At 34.7% G+C, this 24586-nt stretch overlaps 2 protein-coding genes across 5 annotated transcripts in view; one reads left to right on the top strand and one right to left on the bottom strand.

Annotated features, from left to right (window-relative positions):
• The window catches only part of DNAH7 (dynein axonemal heavy chain 7), a 115628-nt gene that overhangs the window by 79333 nt on the left and 11709 nt on the right, over positions 1-24586 (top strand). For all 3 annotated transcript variants that reach the window (XM_062619643.1, XM_062619642.1, XM_062619644.1), the window contains 12 exons: positions 576-761; positions 1826-1989; positions 7954-8108; positions 9029-9219; positions 12125-12258; positions 12963-13298; positions 14753-14879; positions 15491-15685; positions 18251-18343; positions 22336-22512; positions 22786-22947; positions 23692-23892. In XM_062619643.1, coding sequence (XP_062475627.1) covers positions 576-761; positions 1826-1989; positions 7954-8108; positions 9029-9219; positions 12125-12258; positions 12963-13298; positions 14753-14879; positions 15491-15685; positions 18251-18343; positions 22336-22512; positions 22786-22947; positions 23692-23892 — 2121 coding nt within the window. The remainder of the gene's footprint in view (positions 1-575; positions 762-1825; positions 1990-7953; positions 8109-9028; positions 9220-12124; positions 12259-12962; positions 13299-14752; positions 14880-15490; positions 15686-18250; positions 18344-22335; positions 22513-22785; positions 22948-23691; positions 23893-24586) is intronic.
• LOC134164179 (baculoviral IAP repeat-containing protein 5.1-B-like) lies at positions 13872-21509 on the bottom strand. 2 transcript variants are annotated; one of them, XM_062619666.1, is made up of 4 exons: positions 21350-21509; positions 20215-20324; positions 19794-19908; positions 13872-14165 (listed from the first exon to the last, which is right to left on the bottom strand). In XM_062619666.1, the coding sequence occupies exons 1-4, from the start codon at positions 21485-21487 to the stop codon at positions 14109-14111; spliced, it is 420 nt and encodes a 139-aa protein (XP_062475650.1). In that variant the 5' UTR covers positions 21488-21509; the 3' UTR covers positions 13872-14108. The 2 variants fall into 2 exon arrangements, with proteins under 2 accessions (XP_062475650.1, XP_062475649.1); XM_062619665.1 differs by lacking the exon at positions 13872-14165 and adding an exon at positions 18858-19348.

The raw sequence follows: 24586 nt of genomic DNA, 5'->3' as shown, positions 1-24586 counted from the left end.
GGAGAGTTGACAATTTTCCTCCTATCCTGTGGCTGAAATGTGTCTTTACTTAATCATAAAGAATTCTAACACAGCTGAATTAAATTCCTGTTAGGTTATAAACATGCCTGGAAAGATGGCTTAATTAAAAACCAACAACAGAAATGCAGAATATATATTCATAAGGATGGGGTATGTTTAGGGGTTTTTGATTGGTTGGTTCTTTTGCAGAAACATACCTACTTTCATGAGACAGTGATGTCTTTGGAGGTGTTTTTGTTTCTTTTATGACATACGTACAGATAATTTCCTTGACTATGAATATCTTCCATATTGCATACAGAGCTATTTTGAATTGTATGATTTATACTGGTCTTCCTCCTTTATTTGGATGAAAATGTAACTGAATAGATTTTATTGTACTGGTACTGAGATTGTTTTTGTTCTTTAAAATTTTTATTATAATACGAAAGTGCTTTCTATTTGATGAAATTACTTAAGAAAACATTGTACAGGAAAATAATCCTTGAATGCTTCTAATATTTGTAAAATGTCTTTAAAGTCATCATGTAATCAGCCATTTTTTTCATTCTGAGGTTGACTTATGCAGCAAAAAACTACAGCGAGCAGAACAATTGATTAGTGGCCTTGGGGGCGAGACCGTTCGTTGGCATGACACTGCTTTGGACCTGGGACAGAAGTACACCAATTTGACTGGAGATATACTTATTTCATCAGGAATTGTAGCTTACCTAGGAGCCTTTACATCCAGCTACAGAAAAGTAATACGTACAGGGATTTTGTCCCTGTGTTTTGTAATAATTAAATTTAATTAATTTTTCTTCTATTACAAAGTTTATATTTTTTATTTATGTTTTAATAGAATTCATAAGTGGAACCAAAATTATTGTAGGATTTTGAGCTTTGTTTTTAAGATTCTCAGGGGAAATTCTTCCTTTGTTCTCCTTATTCCGGTGTGAGGCATGGAGTTCTTTGGTTGCTTTTTCTTCTCTGAAGCAATTGCTGGTAACTTTATACCCGATGATAGCTCTGGTTACTCTCATTCAATGGCTAAATTCTCTTCAACTTGAAAGAAAACAGAATTAGGTTCTATTTCAACAGCATCAAAATTAAGCAAGTTCTGAAAGTGGTCTAATTCTGTGCAAAACCAGACAAAAGATAAAATAGCTCAGTAATGTAGCAGACTTGTGCCTGTAACTCTTAGTGAATTCTGAATACAAAATTTTGACATGGAAGCTGATTTTAGCTGTAACAAATGTTGGATGTCGAGATTACCCTGACTTTGAAAGTTTTTGAACTCCAAACCTGAACACCAAAACCTGCCACTGAATTCAGCCATATAAATTAATCTCCATTTCTTTTGAAAATCAGGATAGTCCAGGATATAAAAAATTGCTAAAAATGAAGAGAGAAAAGAAATCAATGTGCCTCATTTTAACATAGAATTTGGATGTAATCCTTATTTGAAATTTTCCTTCAATGTATTTCCTTCGTTCATTTTTTCTTAGAAAATTTTGTACTGTTCTTTCAAACAAATATGAATAAAGTATATTATTACTTATACTGAAATGGTAAGTGAAATCATACCAAGGCTTTGATCAAATAAACTTGTATTTCATACATAAAAGTCACATACAAAGGCATTTTTAAAAGACATTTTTAGACATTTTATGCAAAAAGATGAGTTTCTTTCCATCTGAAGATGTAATGATCTTGCATGTAGCATATGTTATGGGAAAAGGGTTGAAAACTACATTTTTCTAATGGTTTGAAAAATCTGGAAATAGGCAGAACTTCAGTTATTATTTGTTTTGTTTTTATCTAGATGCAAACTAAAGAGTGGGTATTGCTATGTAAAACAAGAAACATTCCTTGTTCTGATGATTTTTCCCTAACAAATACCCTGGGAGAACCAGTAAAGATCAGAGCTTGGAATATTGCTGGACTACCTTATGACACGTTTTCTATTGATAATGGCATCATTATCTCGTAAGTAAACACATTAAAAAAAGGAAAAATATTCATTAAGTACCGTCTCGCAACATGCTTTTCTGCTTTTATAGACAGTTTTCTACTGTATATCCAGTTTAACAGAGTTATAAAACTACTGTAATGCTCAAATTTATAAAAAATACTAATAATACTTTTTAACATTATAAGGTATTTTTTTTAAATCTGAATTCACTCCCCTCCTTTTTAACCCCTATGGATTGATATAATGATACCCCCCCCCCCTTTTTATTACAAACATGCTGCACATTGGATTCAGTTTAAGACATCCTAAAGTGCTCCAGGAGGAAAATTTTGACTACTATTCTTGTAGTGTAATCAGTAGATACAGAAGTAATTCTCCTTAAAAAAGCACTTTATTTTTAAAGAAATGTGCTACCACCAGTTGCTGCCAAGAGGCGTCTCTGCAGAGGTACTGAAGATTATTCTGCTCATCTTTCTATAAGAGTCACACACTTTTCCCCTAAGATGGCACTGGAAGTATAGACAATGTCTTGATTAACTCTGTATGAACAGTTTTCCAGTTTATGTTGCCAACTGGTAGGAGATTAACATCCAGGCTTGTCACATATTTAGTACATAAAGCCCTGACATTTTGGAAGTGTTGGTTTGTACACTGGGAACTTTATTTTGCTAGGGCACAGTAACAAAACAGTGAAAAAAGGCCCATGTGTATCTTTTACTGAAGGCAGTAAAGGAGGTGCAGAAAGCTAGAATGGAGAGACTTTCTAGTCTTTCTTACAGATGATAATCCTAACCATGTGGTCTGGCCAGTTTCTTCCTCTGTCTCTTGCCTTTTATTCTGTGTACTCCTAAGCTGCCTCAGAAAGAAAAGGTGTGAGATTGATCTTTCCTGCAGTAACTTCTGATTTCACAAATGTGGGCTTTCACATCCTGTTGGGAAGCTGAGGGTTAGATACTGTTCTTCCTCATCCATGTCATAGTTTTAGATATTTGACAAAAGGTGAAGAGATGTATCTGCACTGAGAATTTGGCATCTGTTTTCTTTAGGGCCTCATTTCCCTACCAGTACTTCATACAGACTAGTAATTCCTAGGATCCCTTCTGGAGCAGAACAACACAGCATATTCCTAGACAACAGCTAAGAGAGCTTTGGGTTTTGGGTTAGTGTAGGGACCTCTTTAGCAGGAATTATGAATGGGGCACCACAAAGTCTTCTTTGCACCCATTCCAGTCCTCAAAGAACTTTAAAAAATAAGTAAACTCAGAAACTTGATTACATCTTTGGAGCACTGCAATTTGCTAAATACTATTTATGGTTGCAACTGCATGGCAGTTGCAATTGCAGCTTCCTATTGTAATGTAGTTAGAATTACAATAGGCTTATCAAAAGTTGAAGAAAGTTCTGATAAGGAAACAAGGATTTATTTTTCATTTTGAAATCCCCTATTTGTTTCTGAATTTTCCCTTTTGAATTTATCTTCAGCTGCATCCAAATAAAATCCTTCAAATTTATGTAACAATACACTGTTTGATCTAAAGCATTTTTAAAATTCTGCATCTTTAAAGATATTCTCATTCTTCTTTGTAAGGTGGAACAAATTCTGAAATTGCAATAATACTGATGGAAAGAAAATACAGATCCCAAGAACTCTAAATCTTAATATTATTGCCTTTCACTTTTAAGATGATTCTACATTCTTACTTGGTGTTCCAATACATGCACATCTGTCTCACGTTAGTCACTAGAAATATGTTTGTCTGGGCAGAGTTCATCTGGTATATATCAACATCACAATCAGTGCAAACATCAGTGATTTCTTTGAAAATGTATAGCTCACTAGTGATTAGCTTTAGATTAATGAGTCTACTGATAACTGAAGTATATATGGCACTGACACTTTTGTTAAATACAGAGCAGGTGCTTGCAATAGACTAAGCTTTGTGACCTTGCATAAGCAGTTATGATTTTCATTTGGACTTTGTGTTTGTGAAACAAAAAAACCTCTCAGTCCTGCCCGGTCTGCTTGCTAAGGCCTTGGTACTGACTTTGAGTTTTCAGGTTTTGTTCTTAGTACAGCTGAAGCTGAACTGACTGTGAAACAACACTGTTTTAACTGCTTTTCTGTTTATGATTGCTACCCATTTATGTCATGTCTGTTGGTTCTCTTTTTTGGATGATGAATAAGTAATTCTTACAATTCTTTTCCATAGCCAGGTTAATTGTTGTCACGCCTATGGTAACAGGTAGCTAATATTTATGCATCTTTTATACAGTGTGCTACTGCAGAAACTAACTAATATCTTTTATTTTTACTATGGTTTATATGAAAATTCTTAGACTGAAAGCTCTACAGATTGAGGAGTCTAATGTACAGTACTGGTGAATGAATATTTCTTTTACTGTAGAGTGAATATTAGGTTTTCACACATAACTGAAATTGAATATTATAGAGTTAACCTGTGGAAGCATAGATGCATGGATAATATTTCCGCTTTGGCAACGGGATATGTGGCAAAGGGCAAAATGAAACAGGACAAAATAATGCACTATCTAAAGAATCAATGTATTTTCATTTGACTTCAAAATTGGCATTGATTGTACTTCTGGAAGCAAAACTACTCATTGAAGTTAGAGGATATACACTGGGATTATGACTGTATATGTTACTTTTTTAGGCAATTACTCTTTTAATAATGCGATCACTCAGGCTAAACAGTTGACAAATGTTAATGGATTCAACACTTCTACAGTACATCCTAACACTTCACTTTTTATAAAGCTTTGATCAAAATTCTCTTCAAACTAATGGAGAGATGGTTAGCATTTTAAAAATAAATAATGATAGCCTTTAATTTTGAAATCTGAGATAGATTCTACTTCAAATTGATGATACACATTATGCCTGTAGTTATGAGTTTATGGCTAGATTAATTTTATATAAAGACCCCAGGAACCATATAAAATGCAAGTGAAGCTTTTTATAACAGATTTGTCAAAAGACAGAATGGGAGAGCTATTCAGGGATAATTTACAAACACACAGAGTGACTTCTTATGCATTCCCATCAATGAAGAGGATTTTATCATTAATTTTATCATTATGTGTTCGGCTGTTATTAGAGAATTACTCTTTAGTTATTCAGTCTTAAGTATTTTATGTCTATTACACAATAAGTCTGAACTGGGATATGCTGAAAACAATATGTGAAGTAGTTAGGGAAAGAGGCACATTCTGTAGGTTTTGGCTGAGGTTTTCTCAAATTTAAAATAAAAGCAAGCAAAATCATTACAAGCAAATGACATAAATTGTGCCTGGTTTAGAATATGCCTAACATGTAAGTTCACTATGTTCAGTTTACAGTTTGCAATTGCTATATCACCTTGTATCATCTTATTCTTAAAATCACCTGGCCATATATCCCTTGGGTCTCCCTTCAGGTTTTCATAAGCAACTGAACTACCTAGCAGTTTGGGAGCTCAGCAATACACTTGGGATCCATTGGTGAACACTTACCTGCTGTGAGTTTGTCTTCTAATACTGCTGATGCTACTTCCTCATCTGACAGATGTTCAGATTTCAAATTCTCTGTTTACTTCTCTAGACCTACTGTGGTACCAAATTTTCCCTTATCTGTGTTTACCAAATTATTCAAAATACTTGTAACTTTACAAAGCCCACATTTTAACTTTCTTAATGTCTGCTTAGATACCACGCTGTCCTGGTGGATTACTAATGCATTTCCTGAATCTCTCAATGCGTTTTACTTGTGAAAACTTCTTCCCTTATAGGTAGGCTGGGCATGGTTCCTTTTAGATGACCCATTTTGCTAAATCATTCTGTAAGGGGGAAGAAAGCCATCCCCCTTCAGCTGGTGAAGGGTCACTGCCAAGTCCAGTTTGTGATCCATATCACAGAAGGAACCTCTGTATAGCATACCATGTATAATCTCGGGCTAGTGCCACACATGGTAGATTTCTCTGCCAAAACTTTTGCTCCTAAACTTCTGCTAACCTATCTTGCTTCCACAATGTCCATTTTCAATCCAAAGAACCTCAAGCTGCTTCTGCTCTCTAGCTCCATATATGTATATATACACATACATATGCACAGTCACATTCATTTGTGCACATTTTACTGTGCAGGGATTCTGCAAGCAGCATCAGTCACAATTTCTGAGTAGTACTTTTTCACTAATACGCATGCATGATAATTAGGACTAACACAACTAAGCTAAACATCCATTTGCTCACAACTACATCAAGAACACTTTCTATGTTAGCCAGAAGGTTGATATCAAGGTGAGGAAATGTTTGCCTCTGTTGCTCTTGGCAAAGGATTGGTTGTTGGTCTTGCTGAGCTGCCAAATCTGACATCAGTTGCCAAAAAAATAAAAACCAGTTTCTGCTTTCTTCTTCTTTGCAAAGTTCCAAACCTTCTTGTGAGTTGCTAAGCAACCAACTTCCCTTTCAGCTTTGTTTTCACCTTTTCTATCTTGCATAGTTTTGTTTATCTGGTCTCTCACAGCTTAAAATGAAAAATTCAGTAATGATAATCTAGTCAACACAGCTGTGCCCCACAGAACTGTGCCTGAGTTACAGCTGAACCCTCAGAAAAAGGGTTACATGCATGTTATTGTGTACTGTAGTATTTACACATGTATAAATAGGCCTTACAACTATGCTTGGTCCTTAATAAGTTTATGAAATAGAGATTGTAATAGAGAACATCAAGGATTTTTCTTAAACTGTGCTTTACCTTTTTTAAAATTGCTCTCTTAAAAAGGATCAAGGTGTATAATGTGTTACACAGTTTTGCCTGCCAGCAACTTTGAAACTTACAATAAGCCTGCAAGAACTTAGATTGCATTGAACTAAACTTGTCTGAGCATTGTCTTTTAGAAGTTTCACTGTATCTACAACTACTTCCTCTGTACCTTTTTCTAATTCAAGACTTATCACTTTCTTTTGACAATTTATGGAAACCTTCCATGAAACATCACTCTTTCGAAGAAAAAGGTATAAATAAAGATCAGACAAAACCCGAGATTGTGTTTTACTTAACTGCATACATTTCATCTTAGAATTTTTAAGGAAACTAAGAATATGGAGCAGACATGTTTACATGACAAGTTTTATTTGTGAATCAAAATTTTTCAAGAGAGAGAAGTTAATTTTTTAAAAATATATTAAATAATTTGCCATTTTCACTTTGTGTAAGGTAACTTGTAATAATGGTAGAAGCTGTAGAAGTCTGAAAGATTTCTTTTTAAGCTAAATTTGGAAAAAAAAGCTATTACCATTTTTTACCTTCCAGTAGTATACTATATTGTATTCTGCCTGCTTAGATGGTTTCTAATTTAGGTGGTTATTGTTGTAATTGGCCATTAAAATGTTTCACTAGTTTTAGATATCTTGGTAATGTAACTACATGTGGTAGAGAGCCATAAAAATATCTGTGAAGTAGTTACTAAAAGTCTGACAAGAACAAAACATAGAAGTCCTTTGTGTCCATATCTGTTTAAAAATTAGGGATTAAAAGGTCTTTGAATCTGCTTACACATTTTCCTTTACACTACCTCTAAAATGGTTCTTTAGTGGAAATTTCCATTCATTTTCACTGGAAAAATGCTCACTTATGTATATGACTGTATTAAAACTGTTCAGAATTTCAAAACTAAGTGTGCTATTTTTATTTTGAAAATGTTATAAATTTAAATGTGATTAAACTTTCTAGGAAGCAAGAAGTCTTATTCTAAGTACTTTTTTTGAAAGAGTAAAATTGTGGGTTTTTTTGAACAAAGAACTTTAATCTGTCTCCCCTTAAATTTCTTAAGGATTATAACTGGGTATGTGCCTACTATGATTTCATAGTGACATACTTTTGTTTTAATGACAAAAAGGAATAAATACCTTATGAAGTACTTTAAGGTACTGAAAAACTTATATTTCAATTTTGAACGTTTTTATTTTTCCCTTCAGTAATGCAAGAAGATGGCCTCTGATGATAGATCCTCAGGGTCAAGCAAATAAATGGATAAAGAACATGGAAAAAACCAATAATTTGCATATAATCAAACTCAGCGACTCTGAATTTGTTACAACCCTGGAAAACTGCATTCAGTTTGGCAGTCCTGGTAAGTTGATTAATGGAAGTGTAAATTCCAGAAGAACCTGGAGGGGGCACAATTAGCTAAGAAATGAAACTCCAATGAGTATCGAATATTCTCATAATTAAGGAAAGGAGAATATTTTTTTTCTCATTTTGAGTCAAATTAGTACTAAAGTAATTGCAGTCCTCACCTCAGGTTATAAGATACTTCTTAGCACAATATAATACTCAGTTTAATTTGTATCTTTTAATTGCCTTATGAGATTTGTAATTTCTTTGTTTTCATGTTACAGTAATTTTATTTCTAAAGAGTAACATTAATTTTATTTGGCTCTTCAAGACTATAAATACTGGATTGCTAAGCTGTGATCATTAATGATTCTTGTATTCTCTGTAGTACCTTTGTTGCAATTTGTCTTATTACCCTCAAATAGAAATAAATTAATGAAAGAAACACATAGTTACAACTCCAGCAATTTTTCAGTGGCTGACTAGAATACAAGTGAAGAAATTGTTTATTCTCTATTCCTTCTTTCTTGATTTTGACAGCCTCATATTTTTACAGTGAAAATCGAAGCATAAGTAGTAACCCCAAAATATTTCTGTGGCATGTGGCATTTAGTCTGTTGTTATTTCCTTTTTTAAGAACGACAGACCTAAAATGCTGTTCTAAGCCATTGGCAGCAGTAATAGTGATAGCATTTTAGTTCCTTTTTTTTTTTTTTTTGCAAGTTGATATTAGAAAAAGAAATTAAATTACATTTCTGTAATTCATTTTTCAGTCACCTGAATATTGCAAGAAACTTAACCTTATCTCTAGATATCGATTGATATTTTTATTGTTTGCACACTATAAATACACATTATACATTCGTATTGTAAAGAACAGTCAATTGATAATATAAATGCCAAGAATGTTCTACTAATTCTTGTGTTATTCTGAAGTGCTACTGGAGAATGTTGGGGAAGAACTTGATCCTATCCTAGAGCCGCTTTTGCTCAAACAGACATTTAAGCAGTCTGGGAGTATATGCATGTGCCTTGGAGATGCCATTATCGAGTATGCTCCTGAATTCCGCTTTTATATTACAACTAAGCTGAGAAATCCACATTATCTTCCTGAAACATCTGTTAAGGTGAGAATTTTGTAAATGAATGTGCTACTCTGTTTTAATTTTAAAATGATTCCTTGGCTAAAGCCAGGGAAGGCTTTTTGGCAATTTTTTTTCCCCTCTTCCCTGCCAACGTTGCCTTTTTTTTTTTACACTGCTTGAAGACTAGTGTCACCTTAGAAGTGTTGACATTTCTCATATCTAATACTTCACCTTGCAATGCTGTCATTCTTTCATACTGTCAGTTCTTTAATTGAGTAATTTTATCACTGTTCCCAGTCTGTATCTCCTGATGCTATTTAGTCATCCTTTATTATAAATATATTTTCAAGGGTTTAATAGAATAGTCGGCTTGCATTCAAACTCAGCATTAGGCCTGCATATTTGTGGTTTTTATCTGTAGTATGGTTAGGGACAGGAATCTGAGGAATTCCTGGCATTGTGCCTTGCTTTTATCAGATAGAAAATGTATTTACAGATTTATATAACTCCAGGTACTCTTATTTTTCTATCTTAGGACAAAAAAAAGGTGGTTTCCTGCTTTGAAAAATTGGTGTTTTAGTCTTTTTGAAGTTGCTTGGGAGATGTATTCCCCCTTTATTATTATTTTTGAAGAACTGTTTATAGAAAAGTATTGCAAATTTACAGTTTGGTTAAACATAGACTATACTGAAACCCAAATCCTTGAAATCAAACTTTTTAAACTATTATGACATTCAGTAAGCTGTTTTGACAATGAAGAAGTACTGATGCAGAAAAAAAATGTACATATGTGTTTTAAAGCTATATGAATCTTCTCTAGTTGAGTTCCATGCAGCATGCAGTCAGACATCAGCTGTTAATTGCTCTAATAAGGAGCAGTTCCTTCATGCCATGGTTCAGTACACTCTCAGCTACACCACACACTGCTGAGCTATCTGACTTAAGGTGGCTGACATACAGGGATCAGAAGGCAGAAAAGTAGTATCTCAATATCTTGGTCTGAAACCAATTTCAGCATCCACTGGTGAATTTGCCATGAGGTTTATTCAGGAGCTAGCTAATGAAATGAGTCCATGGAAAAGGTTATTGATACGGCTTTCATATCTCACAGAAAAAGACTACTGAATTCTAATGTGACTTACATAGTGAAGCCTGCAAAGAGACATAGCTCATGGATTTACAAGTACCTGCACATATATGTATTTGTAGTTATTAGCCATTTGGAGTAGCTTTTTCCTGCTTCTAGAACTATTAATTAAATGCAGTAAAAACCACTAAAAAAAGTCAGATAATATTCAGGACTGCTGAGGGAAAGGTGACTTATTCACACCCATATGAAATAGCAGCCTGTCCCTCAGGGACCAAGGAGAAACGTGGAATGTATACAGCAGTTTGTGCTTAGACCTCAGAGGTTCTGATGGCTGAGCCAGCCAACCTTTTAGAGCGTGGCAGCTCTGATTAAAAGATAGCTCATAACATTGTAGCTAGCCTTTTAATTTGAAAAAGAGAAATTGAGCTTACAGAAGACTCTTGGAAGTTTTGAAACAGGTCCCTCTTGTACTTCCCATTACTAAAATTGTTAAATTAGGTGTGGAAGAAATAGGCCATGCTGTTTGTGAAGATCTTACTGATTCTTAATGTCATATAGACCTGAACCTCCTCGCAAAATTCCTGTGTAAGAACAGTGTGATGTGCTCCTAAATTGTTTTTTTTTTCAGTTGAGGCTGTAACAAAAAACTATTAGTGATGTATTTTAAGAAATACATCACATTTAAGAAATAGTACCTTCCTAACTTTACAAACAAAACTCATGAAACAAGACTCAATATTTGGACAACTTTCAGGTATTAGTGGCAGAAGCAGATCAAGACAAGTTAACTTCACAGGTATCCCATATTGTAACTGATCATAATGTTGAAGATGAATGTTTTTTGTAAATATAAGTCAGTGGTATCTGTACCCCCCAAAAAAAGCCTAGAGAATCTGTAGTTACTATTGCCTAGTCAATGAATTAAAACCAATACTGTCATCAATCTTGATGATTTTCTTGGTTTTGGACTACATGCATCAAACTGTTTTCTACCCTTCTGCTGGCAATGTATTCCATCCCTTTCTCATGTAAAATGCTGTCTGTTTTTGCCACTTCTTCAGCAAGATTATGTGGGTTTTTCTGGATCCATTATAAATATGTCATAGCATGGGAATTCTTTTAACAATAACTATTTTTCCCAGTCACTTATTTTCTCATGAAAAAAAGAAAACATGTTGCTATCCTAATTCTAGGGTACAAATATCCCTGTAATAACACCACCACAAATTGTATGTGAACAAGGCCAATAGAGAGAAAACATGTGGCAGAGACAGTAATAGTTTGAAGTACAACCCCAGCATGTATGTTACCACTTACTTTATGAAAACAGCAAAAATTTCATGGGGGAAACGTTTCTAAACACCAGAAAATGTGATCTATCTGGTCTTTATATTTTTGCAATATACTGTGCCAGCATCCCATTTGCACTGGGATGTTCAGATGGAACAATTTTGGAAAACAAATGATGATCACATTTACTTACAAAATCTGTACATTAAATTGAATCTTCCATTCATAGAAATGTTTTGCTTCTTTCCCTGTGAAGGTTGTTTGATATAGACAGGCATGAAATGGGCAGATCCTTCTTGAACTGATATTCAAATATTCAGTGTAATTTTGAGGAACAGAATGAAATTCTGTAAATTCTTGTCACATCGCTTTTGTAGTTAACTTTCTGGGTTAGTCCTGAAGTTAGCTTTCTAACACATAATCGAAGCCCTCAGCTGCAATTCATTTACTCTCAAAGTTTGTTTGAGCATAATACATGACATTATATAAAACTCATCTTGTAAACAAGCATTCTAAATTGCATCTGGCCCTAACTGTTCTATCTCTCAAAAATATTTCTTCTAACAGGTAACATTATTGAACTTCATGATAACTTCAGAAGGGATGCAAGATCAGCTTCTTGGAATTGTAGTTGCAAAAGAAAGGCCAGACCTTGAAGAAGAAAAACAAGCCCTCATTGTTCAAGGGGCTGAGAATAAAAGGTATCAAGATAACTTCCCTTGTTAGAGACAGAAGCAGATTTCTGTTTAAGGAACTACAGTCATGGGAAATGTATTTGAGAGACCCTTTGTTTCTTGTTACTGTTTGATTTAACAGGAAATTCAAGACTGCTGTTTTTGAGAGCCGAAAGTTAGGCTTCTGTTTGGGTTTTTTAGGTGTATTTGGATGCATACTCTTATTTATCTTCTTACGGGCTGTGCCTTCTTTCTTCTGATACGGTTTCCTATTTGTGGGATTATTGAAAAACATTAAAGAACTTAATTGCAGGTTGTGTCATTGAAAAATGTAACTCTTGATCCTGTCCTCTGGTTTTATGCATCCCTTCAATGATGTTGGCACATGATTTGCTGTCCTCACAAATTTTCATTAAAGGTTGCCTTTTAAAAATGTTTTCACTGTGTGCTAGATTTGCACTGATTTTACATGGCAAAGGGCATCTTTCCCCATAGGTCAAAGCATGAAATGTGCAGTATTCAAAGTGGTTTGTCATTTTCTCCCTTCGCCATACGTTTTTAGCCTAAGTGGATATATTTTTAACATATTTAAGGGAATGTTTAATAAGAAAAAAATGTTTCTAATGTAAGTTGCATACCAAGAATAGAATGTACACATTGTTTTATTTTATAAAAACTAACAGAAAAGAGCTGTAAGTTTGGTATGTAAAAAAAATCGTATATTATTTTAGGCAGCTGAAAGAAATAGAAGACAAGATTTTAGAAGTTCTTTCAGCCTCAGAAGGAAATATTTTGGAGGATGAAACTGCTATCCAGATATTATCTTCTTCGAAAGTTCTGGCTAATGAGATTTCTGAAAAGCAAGCTGTAGCTGAAGAGACAGAAAAGAAGATTGATGCTGCCCGTATGGGCTATTTTCCTATTGCTGTCCATTCGACAGTCTTGTTTTTTTCTATTGCTGATCTAGCCAACATTGAGCCAGTGTATCAGTATTCACTCGTGTGGTTTATTAATCTTTTTGTCATGTCTATAGATAATTCAGAGCAATCAGAAGATTTACCAACAAGGTAAGAGTGATAATTCACCATTTGTAGTTAGTGATGTATCTCTAGTTACTCCAGAAATGTTACTGTCATTTCTCCAAAGTGTATTGTCTCAAGCACTGCATTTTGAAATATATTTTGTACATTCCTATGTCAGATATTTTCAGGGAAAATGATTTATTCATAGGAACAAAATGGTAAAATATATTACAAGTGTAATGTATTCCACTACTTCTATTTAGTAATTGCTACCTCAAGTCGTGTGTGAAATTACAAAGTATCAGATTAAAATGGCCCACTTGCTTTGATTTTATATTTCATCTAGTGACTTTGTACGTCTTCAAGAAACAGATAAGAAACTTTTTCACACCACTGGTGAGAGAGAATGAAGTCTTGTGGTTTGGGTTTTGGCTGTAGAGTGTGCAAGGCACTAATTATCAACACAACCATTTTTATTTAGTTCAGTTTCATTATTTATTTTCTTTTTATAAGAAGGTATCCCTCTAGTCTTCCAGATTGTGTATGAGAACAGGAGAAATTGCACTTTTTAATGATCTGAATTTATTTTACATGTGGTGAACCTTGCTATTATAATTACATTAGGAATGTTCAAAATATATCCTTGAAGTGAATTGTCTACACAGAGATTGTTTAAAGAAAGTTTTTCAGTGTTCTGTCACATCAGTTACTAAACTAGTGGCTTTATTTGATCTTCAAATCACAGAGCATTGCTTGTGTTACTTAGCTATTTGCCTCTTCATCAGTCTTGATCTTCTATCAAAAGTTTTCCTCTTTTCAATTATGATTGTTCACACTTAGGTTTCTGAATGATCGCTATCTTTGAACTGCAGGAATACCCCCTTGGTTCCTCCCTATCAAGGGATTTGTGACCTATGTAGTTGAAAAAAAAGCCATAGTACACAAAAAGCCAAGTTTCACATCTTTGTTACAACCTTGAGAGAAGCATTTGAAATCCTTGTGAAAATTCAGATATTGCATTTCTAACCAACTAAATGGGCTTTCCCTTTTATGACTAGGAATTCAAACTTAAACCTTTATAAAACAATAGATGGCCTCCTTGTTTTGTATTTAAAGAAAAATATTTATAATAAATCACAGAAGTGTAAATATATTTGTAATATAGTACCTATTTCAGATAACCTTTAAAGATGGACTGTTTTGGTTTTGCCCTTGGTATTCATATTCATAATGAGTTTTTAAATTGCTGCTCTTTTCTGCCTGTCCCAAAAGGGACCTCTCACTTCCTCTGAAAATCACGTGTTACTAAGATATAATTGCACTTCATTTTTTTTATGTTATTTACTCACAAAATAGTACATGCATTTAGTGATTGCTTGGGGGTAACTGACCAGAGAGTATATTAGAACAAAGAAGATGCAATGATTTGTAATAGGTTTCCAGAGCTGCACAGTATTTAGAGTGGTATTAATGGAAGGTTCTTTTTCTGACACCTACAGGTTGAAGACTCTCAAGGATCATTTTACTTACTCACTCTATGTCAATATCTGTCGTTCCATCTTTGAAAAGGACAAGCTGCTCTTCTCTTTTTGTCTAACTGTGAATCTCATGAAATATGAAAAATTGGTAATTAATAATTTGTAGTAAAAGAATAGAAAAGTTTAGAAATAACTAGATCACTTAAGCCTCGATTTTGTGTGAAATTTTCATTTCAATAAGCAATTTAGGAGCACTGAAAAATATTCTCTAAAATAAATACATAGCAAAAAGGTATGGCAAAACTGAGCTAGATGATAAAAGCTTTTTCTAACCATTATTTAAACCAAAGCCTAGCCCGTGTTGTTCTTACAGAGAATGTTTTATGAAATTTTACTGTAATGTAATTCTGAGTTCTAAGGGAATATCAAAATGAACTGTAACCATTGATTTGAGAAACTACTTTTTCTCACTTAAGGTGCTAAATGTGTTTATTTTTTGTGTAGAATTTCTCAAAATCACGCATTCTGTCAACTAAATTCTATTAATTTCTAGGAATTATTTACAAAATGTTTCTTACCTGGACTTTAAAATTCATAATGAAGCACATGAATTTTAACCATATATAAGCTTTTCGTGGTTGAATAGAAGCTTTTTCAACTAATGCAGTAATTCAGATAAATGTATTTATTTCTTACATAATATACTAAAACCATTAGATTTTATTTATTTAGTCCTGAGAATAATGTTTTTCATTGCAGATTAATGAGAATGAATGGCACTTCCTGTTGACTGGAGGCATAGGTTTGGAGAATCCCTTTTCTAATCCATGTTCCTGGCTTCCTCAAAAATCATGGGATGAAATTTGTCGACTTGAAAATTTGCCATGCTTCACAAATATTAGTAAGGATTTTGCACAACTGAAGGATGGATGGAAATCAGTATACGACAGTTTGGTATGTTAACATTCCTGATTGCTTGCATTCATAAGCCAATTAACATACTGAAAATATTTATACAGGGAAAAGAAAGTGCTGTCATTTTACACGGTATGTTCTTACATATATTAATGCAAATATTTAAGCAAATAGTGTGTAGTAGATCATTGCCAATTTGTCAGGTGGCTTCTGAATAGCAAGTCAGATTTGAACTTGGATGGAAAAAAGGCAACAAAACCTGGAGTGTGGAGTGGGAAGGTGAAACTTAAATTTGCAAAATTAAGGCAACCGTTTTCCCTTGTCAGTTTATACATTTGTTTACCAAGCTTTGAAGATGCCTTTTCCTGCTTTTACATAGTATGCTGCTTTCCTGAATGAGTGTAAAGAAACCAATTACCATCATGTAGAGAAACTAGAATGGAGTTTAGGAGACCCATGATTCCTTATTCTCACAGTGACCTGATGTATGCATTAATGACTTTGCCTATCAAGAAGCAGATGGGAGGAATATAATAAAATTTAAAAAAAGACTTAATACTAAGATTAAAGTGCCCATATTTAGATTCTAAGGAATCAGTGGTGAAGTCAAAGACAAAGTGCTCATTGTACACATACTTCCTGGACAAATGACTAAAAGTTATCCTTCTTTCCTACTTGCACTATATCTGACCATAATCACTTCCATTTTCAGATAATGCTGTCCATTTCTGCTAGTCCATTGAACCACTTTTCTTACTGTTAACTTAAACGATGAAAATTTATCAGCAATATTCAGTCAAATGTCCCAGGACTTCCTACACCCATTTAACACACCATGTGTTTTATTCATTGTAAATGTCAAGGATTTTGAAATCCTGCCTATTTAAATGTGGGCTTAAAGATACAGTAACTTGAGGACTTCTGTTCTTTGGGAAATAGTTGCTTGGAAAATGAAAAAAAAAAAAATTATGGCATTTGTAAAAGAGACTGAGGGAGAGGAAGACTATGTCCCCTTTGGAATTCTAGCTTTTTAAAGCAATGCCCAATATAAATGAAAGGTGCTGACTTTCAGAAGTAAAAATTTAGAAGTGTGTAATGGCTATGTGGGCATTCACATAGCCAAACGGAAATAAATAGAAGTTTCTTCATTTAAGTGGTGTTGAATAAAATGAGACCTATGGAATCAGGTCATCAGTTAGTTAACTGATAAACAATCTGATAAATAGTAATACTGAAGTAAAGAACATTCAGTTATTGAACCTCCAGTGCTAGGAAAGGTATTACCTATCACTGTTCTAATATAGCAGAGTCACTATGCCTTTTACCTGTTATGTAAAAACATTTTCCTTACCTATCTAGCTTTAATACTACTGCTTCCATGTGAATGCACTATAATTTTAAAAAATGCCAGTTAATGGTCTTGGGGAAAATTCCTTTTTGATAGCTGCATTTATTTCCTTTTAATTGCCAGTATCCCCAGTAATGTGCAACCCACTCTTTCCTGTATTGTTAGTGATACACAAATCTTTTTAAAATGGCAGTTTCATGCATGTATCCATTTGCTTTAGAGAGAGAACACACAAATCAGTGTGGCTTCAGCCACTTTGTCATCAGCAACCATATGCAGAATAGGACTTTTTCAAAGGAGTTTGACATGCACTTTTCTCCTACTATTATAGATCAGCTCGCTTCCAAAAGTAGGGAATTCCTGACTTCAGCTCCCCAGTTCAAGGATTCCATGTATTTTATCTAAAGTTATATTCTGTATCATCTTGGAGCAGGGACTGAAACTCACTTCTCTGCTAGCTGGCTGACTTGATCTCAAAGCTACTGATGCGTCCCTTCTCATGGGGAAATTAAGAGTTTTCAGCACAGTGGCAATACTCAGTGGAGTCCTCAGTGTTTCTCAATTCACTCAGGTTCTTGCAAGTGCAAGAAGGTCATGAGCACAGAAAATGTTTCCAGAAAGGCATAATGTCCTTCTTTCTAATAAGAAGTTAACATGGCACACAATGACTGCTGTTCCCAATCTGATAACCGCAGTAACAACAGTTGGATTATTCATAGGCCATTTACAAACTAAGTTCCCTGGTGCACTGTTTGACTTAAGTTCCCAATTCTTGTTTTCCTGCACTCATTTTCTGGATTCAGATGTAACCTAACTCACAGTTGTCATATAATGCTGTAATGATTGTCATTGATTATATGGCTATCATTGTAATACTGAAGACTGACACCATAATTCAGTTCTAACAGAAAGAGGGAGGTAAAGTGCATTTTCAGGTTTCTTCCACCTCATTCCTTCTCTGCTTCCTAGAGAAAAAAAATTGGTTTATTATCTTCTAAACACTTAGAGATTACTGTAACTTGCCTGCTATAAGAGATGCTTCTTAGCTATACACATATATTTAAAGGTTGTTTGTGTCTTTTGCTTTTTGGTTTTGTTTTTTTTTTTTGTAGTTTTGTTTTAAAGCATGTCAACCCCATTCGTTTCTGTAGATTAAGAAATACACCATGTATTAATGTGGCATATTAAAAGATAATTTGCTCTCACTACAGGTAATTCACAAATGTTTTAAATAATGTTGAAATGCGTGTTTTTAGAATCCTCAGAATGAAGATTTTCCTGCACAGTGGCAAGATAAATTGGGGGAGTTCCAAAGGATGCTTGTCATTCGCTGCCTGAGGCCTGATAAAGTATGTATGAAACTTTCATTCAAAAAGGTCTGTCCATCTTGGAAGCTAAATGTATTTATAACCATGCATTGTAATTGTGTTGTCTACAACCATTCTACAAAAGTCTGTCATAAAGGAAAACAGGAATTAATGAGATTTAAAAAATAAAAATCGGCAAGTTTAAAATTGTAATTAAAAAAGATACTTAAAACAGAAGGTAGGCCTTTAGGTTTTGTTAAGCTTCATGTGAATAACCAAAATCCCCAGAGTTCTTCTTCCTTTAGGCTGTCTTACAAACCTTGTGACTTTCCTTTCTCAGTACATTTACTGTATTTGCTTACACATCTGTTTTGATGGATGTCATTATGGTGAATTTTGCCTGATCTAAGAAGATAACATAGGTGCTTTAAAGGTGGCAATTACTGCAGACACAGTGATCAATTTTGTTCTATTGGAAGGTGTTTTGAAGCAGAACTGGTCTGATTTAGTCTGTCTAGCTGTAAGGCTTGAACATGGCACAGGTCACAAAAGGTGCTCAGAGTTACAAATCTTTATTCCGAAAAAGTCAACCCCCTAAAAGCTGGAATACAAATATTTGCTTGGACACTTGACATATATACACAGGTTGAAGGTACTATTATTAGTCTACACCTAGCCATAATGACAAAGCATACTGTGAAAGGTAAGAGGTAACATAAACAATTAGGGCTTTTATTCCAGAAAGCCTGTGAAAGGAATTCACTATACTTCCTCACACAACTGTTTAGCTTTACAGTAGTATTCAGATAAAAATATAAATGTTTGTACCATATGAAGAAGAGAAACCTTCAGACTTCACACTTCACTGTTGGTTTTTTTTGACTGGCGGTATGAGCTTTTAGAATGTCAGGCAGATGGCTCAGCATGGAGAGACACTGGTGGAAGTGGTGTATACTGATGCTTGGAGACAAAGTTATCCAGAAGACGCTGCCTAGTTGCAGTGACTTCTTCTTCAAAAGCATTTATTATGCTTTTGCCAGTTTTGCACTTAAAACAAAGCAAAAGATTGGGACTTTCAGTTGAGCAATTTAACTGTGTAGTTCAACTACCTTAAAAAATTAGATCCTCAGAAACCTACTAATCTCCCACTAATTCTAGCTCAGAAGTCTACTTTTAGCCTATGGTTAATACTGCTACCTGAATGATGCAGTTTGCCAGCTATTTCATATGCATAGTCCCATTTGATTCAGAAACTTCTCAACTCCTCTTGCCAGTAGGGTTCAGTGATCACTTTTGGGTATGTCCACTATATTTTTAAAGTATACTAGAAGTGTTCAGGTGCAGATTTTAGCCAATAATGCACCTAAATCTTTACTTCAGAGTAAGTTGTGTTCTAGCCTTACACAATCACTCCTTGCTAACGGTTGGAAATACTAGAGATTAAAGTTCTTTTCATTCTAGTTTATATTAAAATTATTTGGTTAACACTTACAAGGAAGGTTCTCAGCCGTGTCATCTCCAGCATGTAGTACTCCTCCATGGTCAGGTCATCAAAGGGCTTAGTGAGGGATAAAAAGCCACAGTTGTAATGTTTCATGTGTTCATTCCTGCAATGAAAACAGAGAATAAGAACAGATATTAAACCCATGCAAGTTCCATTTCAAGCAATAAAGATACCTGGACAATTCTCTTCAGTACTTCTGCCATCTACCATATAGAAAACATACAGAAGTAGATCTTACTTTATCTCAGATAAAGCCAAACTATTTCAGTTACTGGATAAGATAACCTTTCAATAGGCTTCAGTTCCATGAACTGCTACAGAGGAAACTGGTAACTTTATAATGAGTAAGGGGATGTTGTCAAAGAAGTTTGGAGGAATTCTTCAAGAACATTGTCACATCTGTGCTTACCATGGATCATCATCTGGTTCCCAGCCTTCCAGTTCTATCAAGCAAAAGAAACATTTTACTACATCTGGTTCTTTTTCATCTGGACAGTGGATAAAGCCCGCCTTTGCCATCTGTAGGTGACAATTTGGAAGTTTAGAGCCTCATCCAACACACGGCTCACGTTCACATCAGTAAACTCTGAAAGCTCACAAATAATGCCTCTCCCCACAATGTCTATCAGCACAGATCAGAGTGAAAAGTACATTTTAAGTGCAAGGGCTGCAAGCAGGCAGATAAGCAACTAGTAAATGAACAGGCTGCAAGTAGCAAACAGATTTCTGCACAATTGTGGCATGTGTGGGCTGCCAGAGTAGTTTTGCTCTACCAGAAAACATCTAGTAGATGTTGTCATGCTACACATGCATTTCAGTAGCAGTGCATGGGATCTGCCATAGCCAGGACTATAGAGAATATTTTTAGAGAAAAATTAGCACAAGACCATGGACATACAGAATCAATAAGTTATGCAAGTAGAATGCTACATCTTTAACTGGCCACAGAGGGAGCACAGCTGGTCAGAAAACTAAAAGTACATTTGTTTCAGTTATCAAACTTCACATATACTCAGAGGACTCTTGCAGTGCGACTCATCTGAGATCCAGCCTGGAAGTTTTATGTATGAGCCAAAGTACAAGTCAACTGGATTTCCATTTATTTATTTATTTTTAATGCTCAAGCCAAAGGCTGCAGGGACATAAACATCAAGTTCTCTACAATTTAAGTAATTTCAATTTCTGAATTTGAAGTAGTGATCATTCTGCTACTTCATCCTTACTGCTGGATGTCTGTTTGTTTCTTCTAATGTAGGGTTCTTTTTTGTGAATGAAAACTTGCAATCAGAAAGACTACATAATATAAGAATTAGCTTTTAAGCAACAAGAACATAAAATGAGTAAAAACAAGAGAAGTAACTATATTCAGTTCTGTAGCTAGATATGCAGAAGCAAGTCATATTACTACAGTACTTCTGAGCAGGGAACAGGCTTAGCGGAAGCTCACAACTCTTCTTGAATATGAATATACTTAACAAAGCTTCACATTCATGCACAGTATACAAAAAATAAGGCATAGCCAAAATAACCAATTTCAGACTTACATTCTCCGGAGTGCACTTGCAATTCTCCCTAAAAGGCCAGTTTGTGAAGGTTTTTAAACGGTTCTCATATTCATACATATCCTTAAAATCAGTCAAAAGCTTGGAAGCCGAACCACATTCTTTCAAGAGCATCTCCATCTTTAGTGTAGCCTACAGCCTCCCTCCTGCTCCCAAATTTAAGGCATTATACTAATTGGTGACACAATGCACCTGTAAAGCAGGGTAAGTTTTAAAGTAAATAAAAACACAGGTGAGTTTGTGAGCAGGACTGTTGAGAAATAATGCTATTGGAGCTTTTTCCCTTATGTCACATTCTGTCATATATTTATTAACCAAAAACACCTATGCTAATGTAGTATGAAAATTACCGAAGTTGTTGAATTAACATTGCTGTTTGAAACCTTTATCATTTCTTGAATTTAGTGTTCAGATATTAAAACTCAGTATCACATTTGTGAACACTATTGCATTCCTTTAAAGGGGAGGTGGTTATGGTACAGCGCTCCAGAGTGTGTCCACAGGTAGAATGAATGGTGATAGTTAGAAGAACTATATATAAGAGTTTACAGGATGAAAGCATTAAGCTGACATTTTATCAATTCTCTCTCATTTTGGCACAGAGCCCAGCTGACTTCAGTAGGAAGTTTAAACACTAGTGTGTACAACAGGGCTGTACACAGCAGTTTTCTAAGCCAAGATTTTAACACCTTTGAAAGGTGTTGCATTATGAGATTTGAAAATTGAAATCCTCTCCATAATACAGATCAAGTAAGTGCAGGAAAAAGATCTTTTTTCCTGTACCAGCCCATTAGTCTGTTCTGATGTGGTGACAGAAATGAGATTAAAGATTATTTGCATAGGACTTCCAATTTCAACTGTCTTAGAGCATCTAAGAGCTGTCCTTGAAATTTATATGAAAATATTTAATGTGTGCTAATGCTTACACAAAAATGGGACATTTAATTCTATTTTTCCTTTTCTTTTAGATAATACCAATGGTGCAAGAATTTATCACTCACAACCTGGGCCGTCCATTTATTGAGCCACCTCCATTTGATTTGTCAAAAGCATTTTCTGACAGTCATGCTTGTGCACCGCTGATCTTTGTACTTTCCCCTGGTGCAGACCCCATGGCAGCCCTTGTCAGGTTTGCTGATGATCAGGTATTTTAATATCTCCAGGCTTTTTTAATGTAGTTGATATGTGTGTGTGTGTGTGTGTGTGTCTGTGTATGTTTGCATGAAGCAAGGAACTTTAGATAGATTAGAGGTTTTTAGTCAACTGGAATGACATGAAAAATAAGATTTAAACTGTATTTTAATATATGCTGTACATTAAACATTTAAGGAATACATACAGATGTGAACTCTCACACCAGAAGGTTTATTTTATTTATGCAGTAGTATTCTTTCTTATAACATGCTTTCTATATGCAGAGATATGGTGATGCAAAGCTTAGTTCTCTGTCACTTGGTCAAGGCCAAGGCCCAGTAGCCATGAAAATGATACAGAATGCAGTAAAGGAAGGAACATGGGTAGTTCTGCAAAACTGCCATCTCGCAAGTTCATGGATGCCAACACTGGAAAAAGTCTGTGAGGTAAAAATAAGTATTTCCTTATAAGTACTTTTGAAGGCATGTCTGATCCATTCAGGTGATTGAAAAGCCAGCTTAGCAATATTTCATCATGATTTCCATCTTAGCAATATTTAGTGATAATTTCTATCATGTAAAGGTAATCGTCACAGACTGATTCTGACTTTTTCCTTCTGCCTGCTGGAATAGAAAGCGCTCACAAGCATGATGGGTCTGGCCCATTCCCTGGATGGTAAATCCCAGCTGCTACAACAGTCTCTTCAGGGCATCATATGTCATATATAGATATGACATATCATATATAGCAATAGACATATGTCAAATGTCTATCACTGTAGAAATGCAGTATGCTAAGGAATTTTACTCTTGAACAGCTATAGGTTTCCAAAGAAGTACTAGTGTATATTTCTTTCTTGTCTTTCCCCCTTAATAAACTTAACACATTTCTGATGTGATACTATTACTATAGCCCTTCCCAGAACACCTGTATGACATTAAGTGCATTTTGGTCACATATTCCACAAACATGCACAGAGAGGACAAATTTTAGTTCAGAATACCGAAAGGCTTCAATAAAAATACACCAGCTTTGGAAGGGAAGTTGTCATTTATAACCATGACTTTCACTATAATCTCATATAAGTATCTAAGAAATTAAAAGTATAAATGGCTTTAATAATAAAACTTGTGGTGTGTATTAATTTAGTGTGTCTTCCAATTGCCCATATTTATATGTGTGTATTATAGGAGCTAAACCCTGATACAACACATCCAGATTTCCGACTTTGGCTCACCAGTTACCCATCTGCCACGTTCCCGGTGTCTGTACTTCAGAATGGAGTGAAGATGACTAATGAAGCACCCAGAGGTTTACGGGCCAATATAATTAGCTCGTACATGATGGATCCAGTATCTGATCCTGAATTTTTCAACAGCTGCAGCAAACCAGTTAGTAATGTCATCCTGTAACTTTGCAAGTCAGTTAAAGCAGACCCTGATGACTCTGTATGTGTGCTCTGGGGGAAAAGAACCTCCCAGATTAAATAGTTGTCTTCACTGCAATGAAACACTTTTGGTTACTGGCAATAGTGAAGTTATTTGTTTGGTTTTTTTTTTTAATTTTATTGCTTTTCTCCTACTTCTTCAAGTGAAATTTTGTTTAACTCAACAGCTCTTGAGTTAAAAAAGTCCCCAACACAGTAAGACTGGTGAAAAAAAGTCTTTTCATAATTAGATGTCTGTTTGGAAGCATATTATTTTACATTATTTTTCTATAATTAATATAGTTCTAAATGAGGTAATTCGCTTTGCTGAATAGTCTCAATTGAAAAACAAAAGTTCTTAGTGAAGTTTTTCTTTACAGACCTCCTTCTTGATAAAGAGAAAACCAACCCCAAAATCTCAACAGAGATATTATATGAATGAACAGTGTTTTATAATACGGTGGTGTGAAAAAAACTTCAGAGATCTGTGGTCTCATACACATAGTTGTATGTGACATGTATATTAGGTATACGTGCATATATACCTTTAAAATGAAATTGCTTTGAGGGTTCCCAGAGTTTTAAGTGAGTATCTGGAACTGATGTTTATGAAAACTGTTGTTTATGCCTTTGTATGTCAAGAATGAGCTACCTCTGAC

This window comes from Pezoporus occidentalis, unplaced genomic scaffold (assembly GCF_034315485.1).
Source record: "Pezoporus occidentalis ecotype Australia unplaced genomic scaffold, CSIRO_AGI_Poc_V1 ctg213, whole genome shotgun sequence".
Taxonomy (NCBI): domain Eukaryota; kingdom Metazoa; phylum Chordata; class Aves; order Psittaciformes; family Psittacidae; genus Pezoporus; species Pezoporus occidentalis.
Note: the sequence above shows the minus strand (reverse complement) of the source record. Positions and strands in the feature narration are given on the sequence as shown.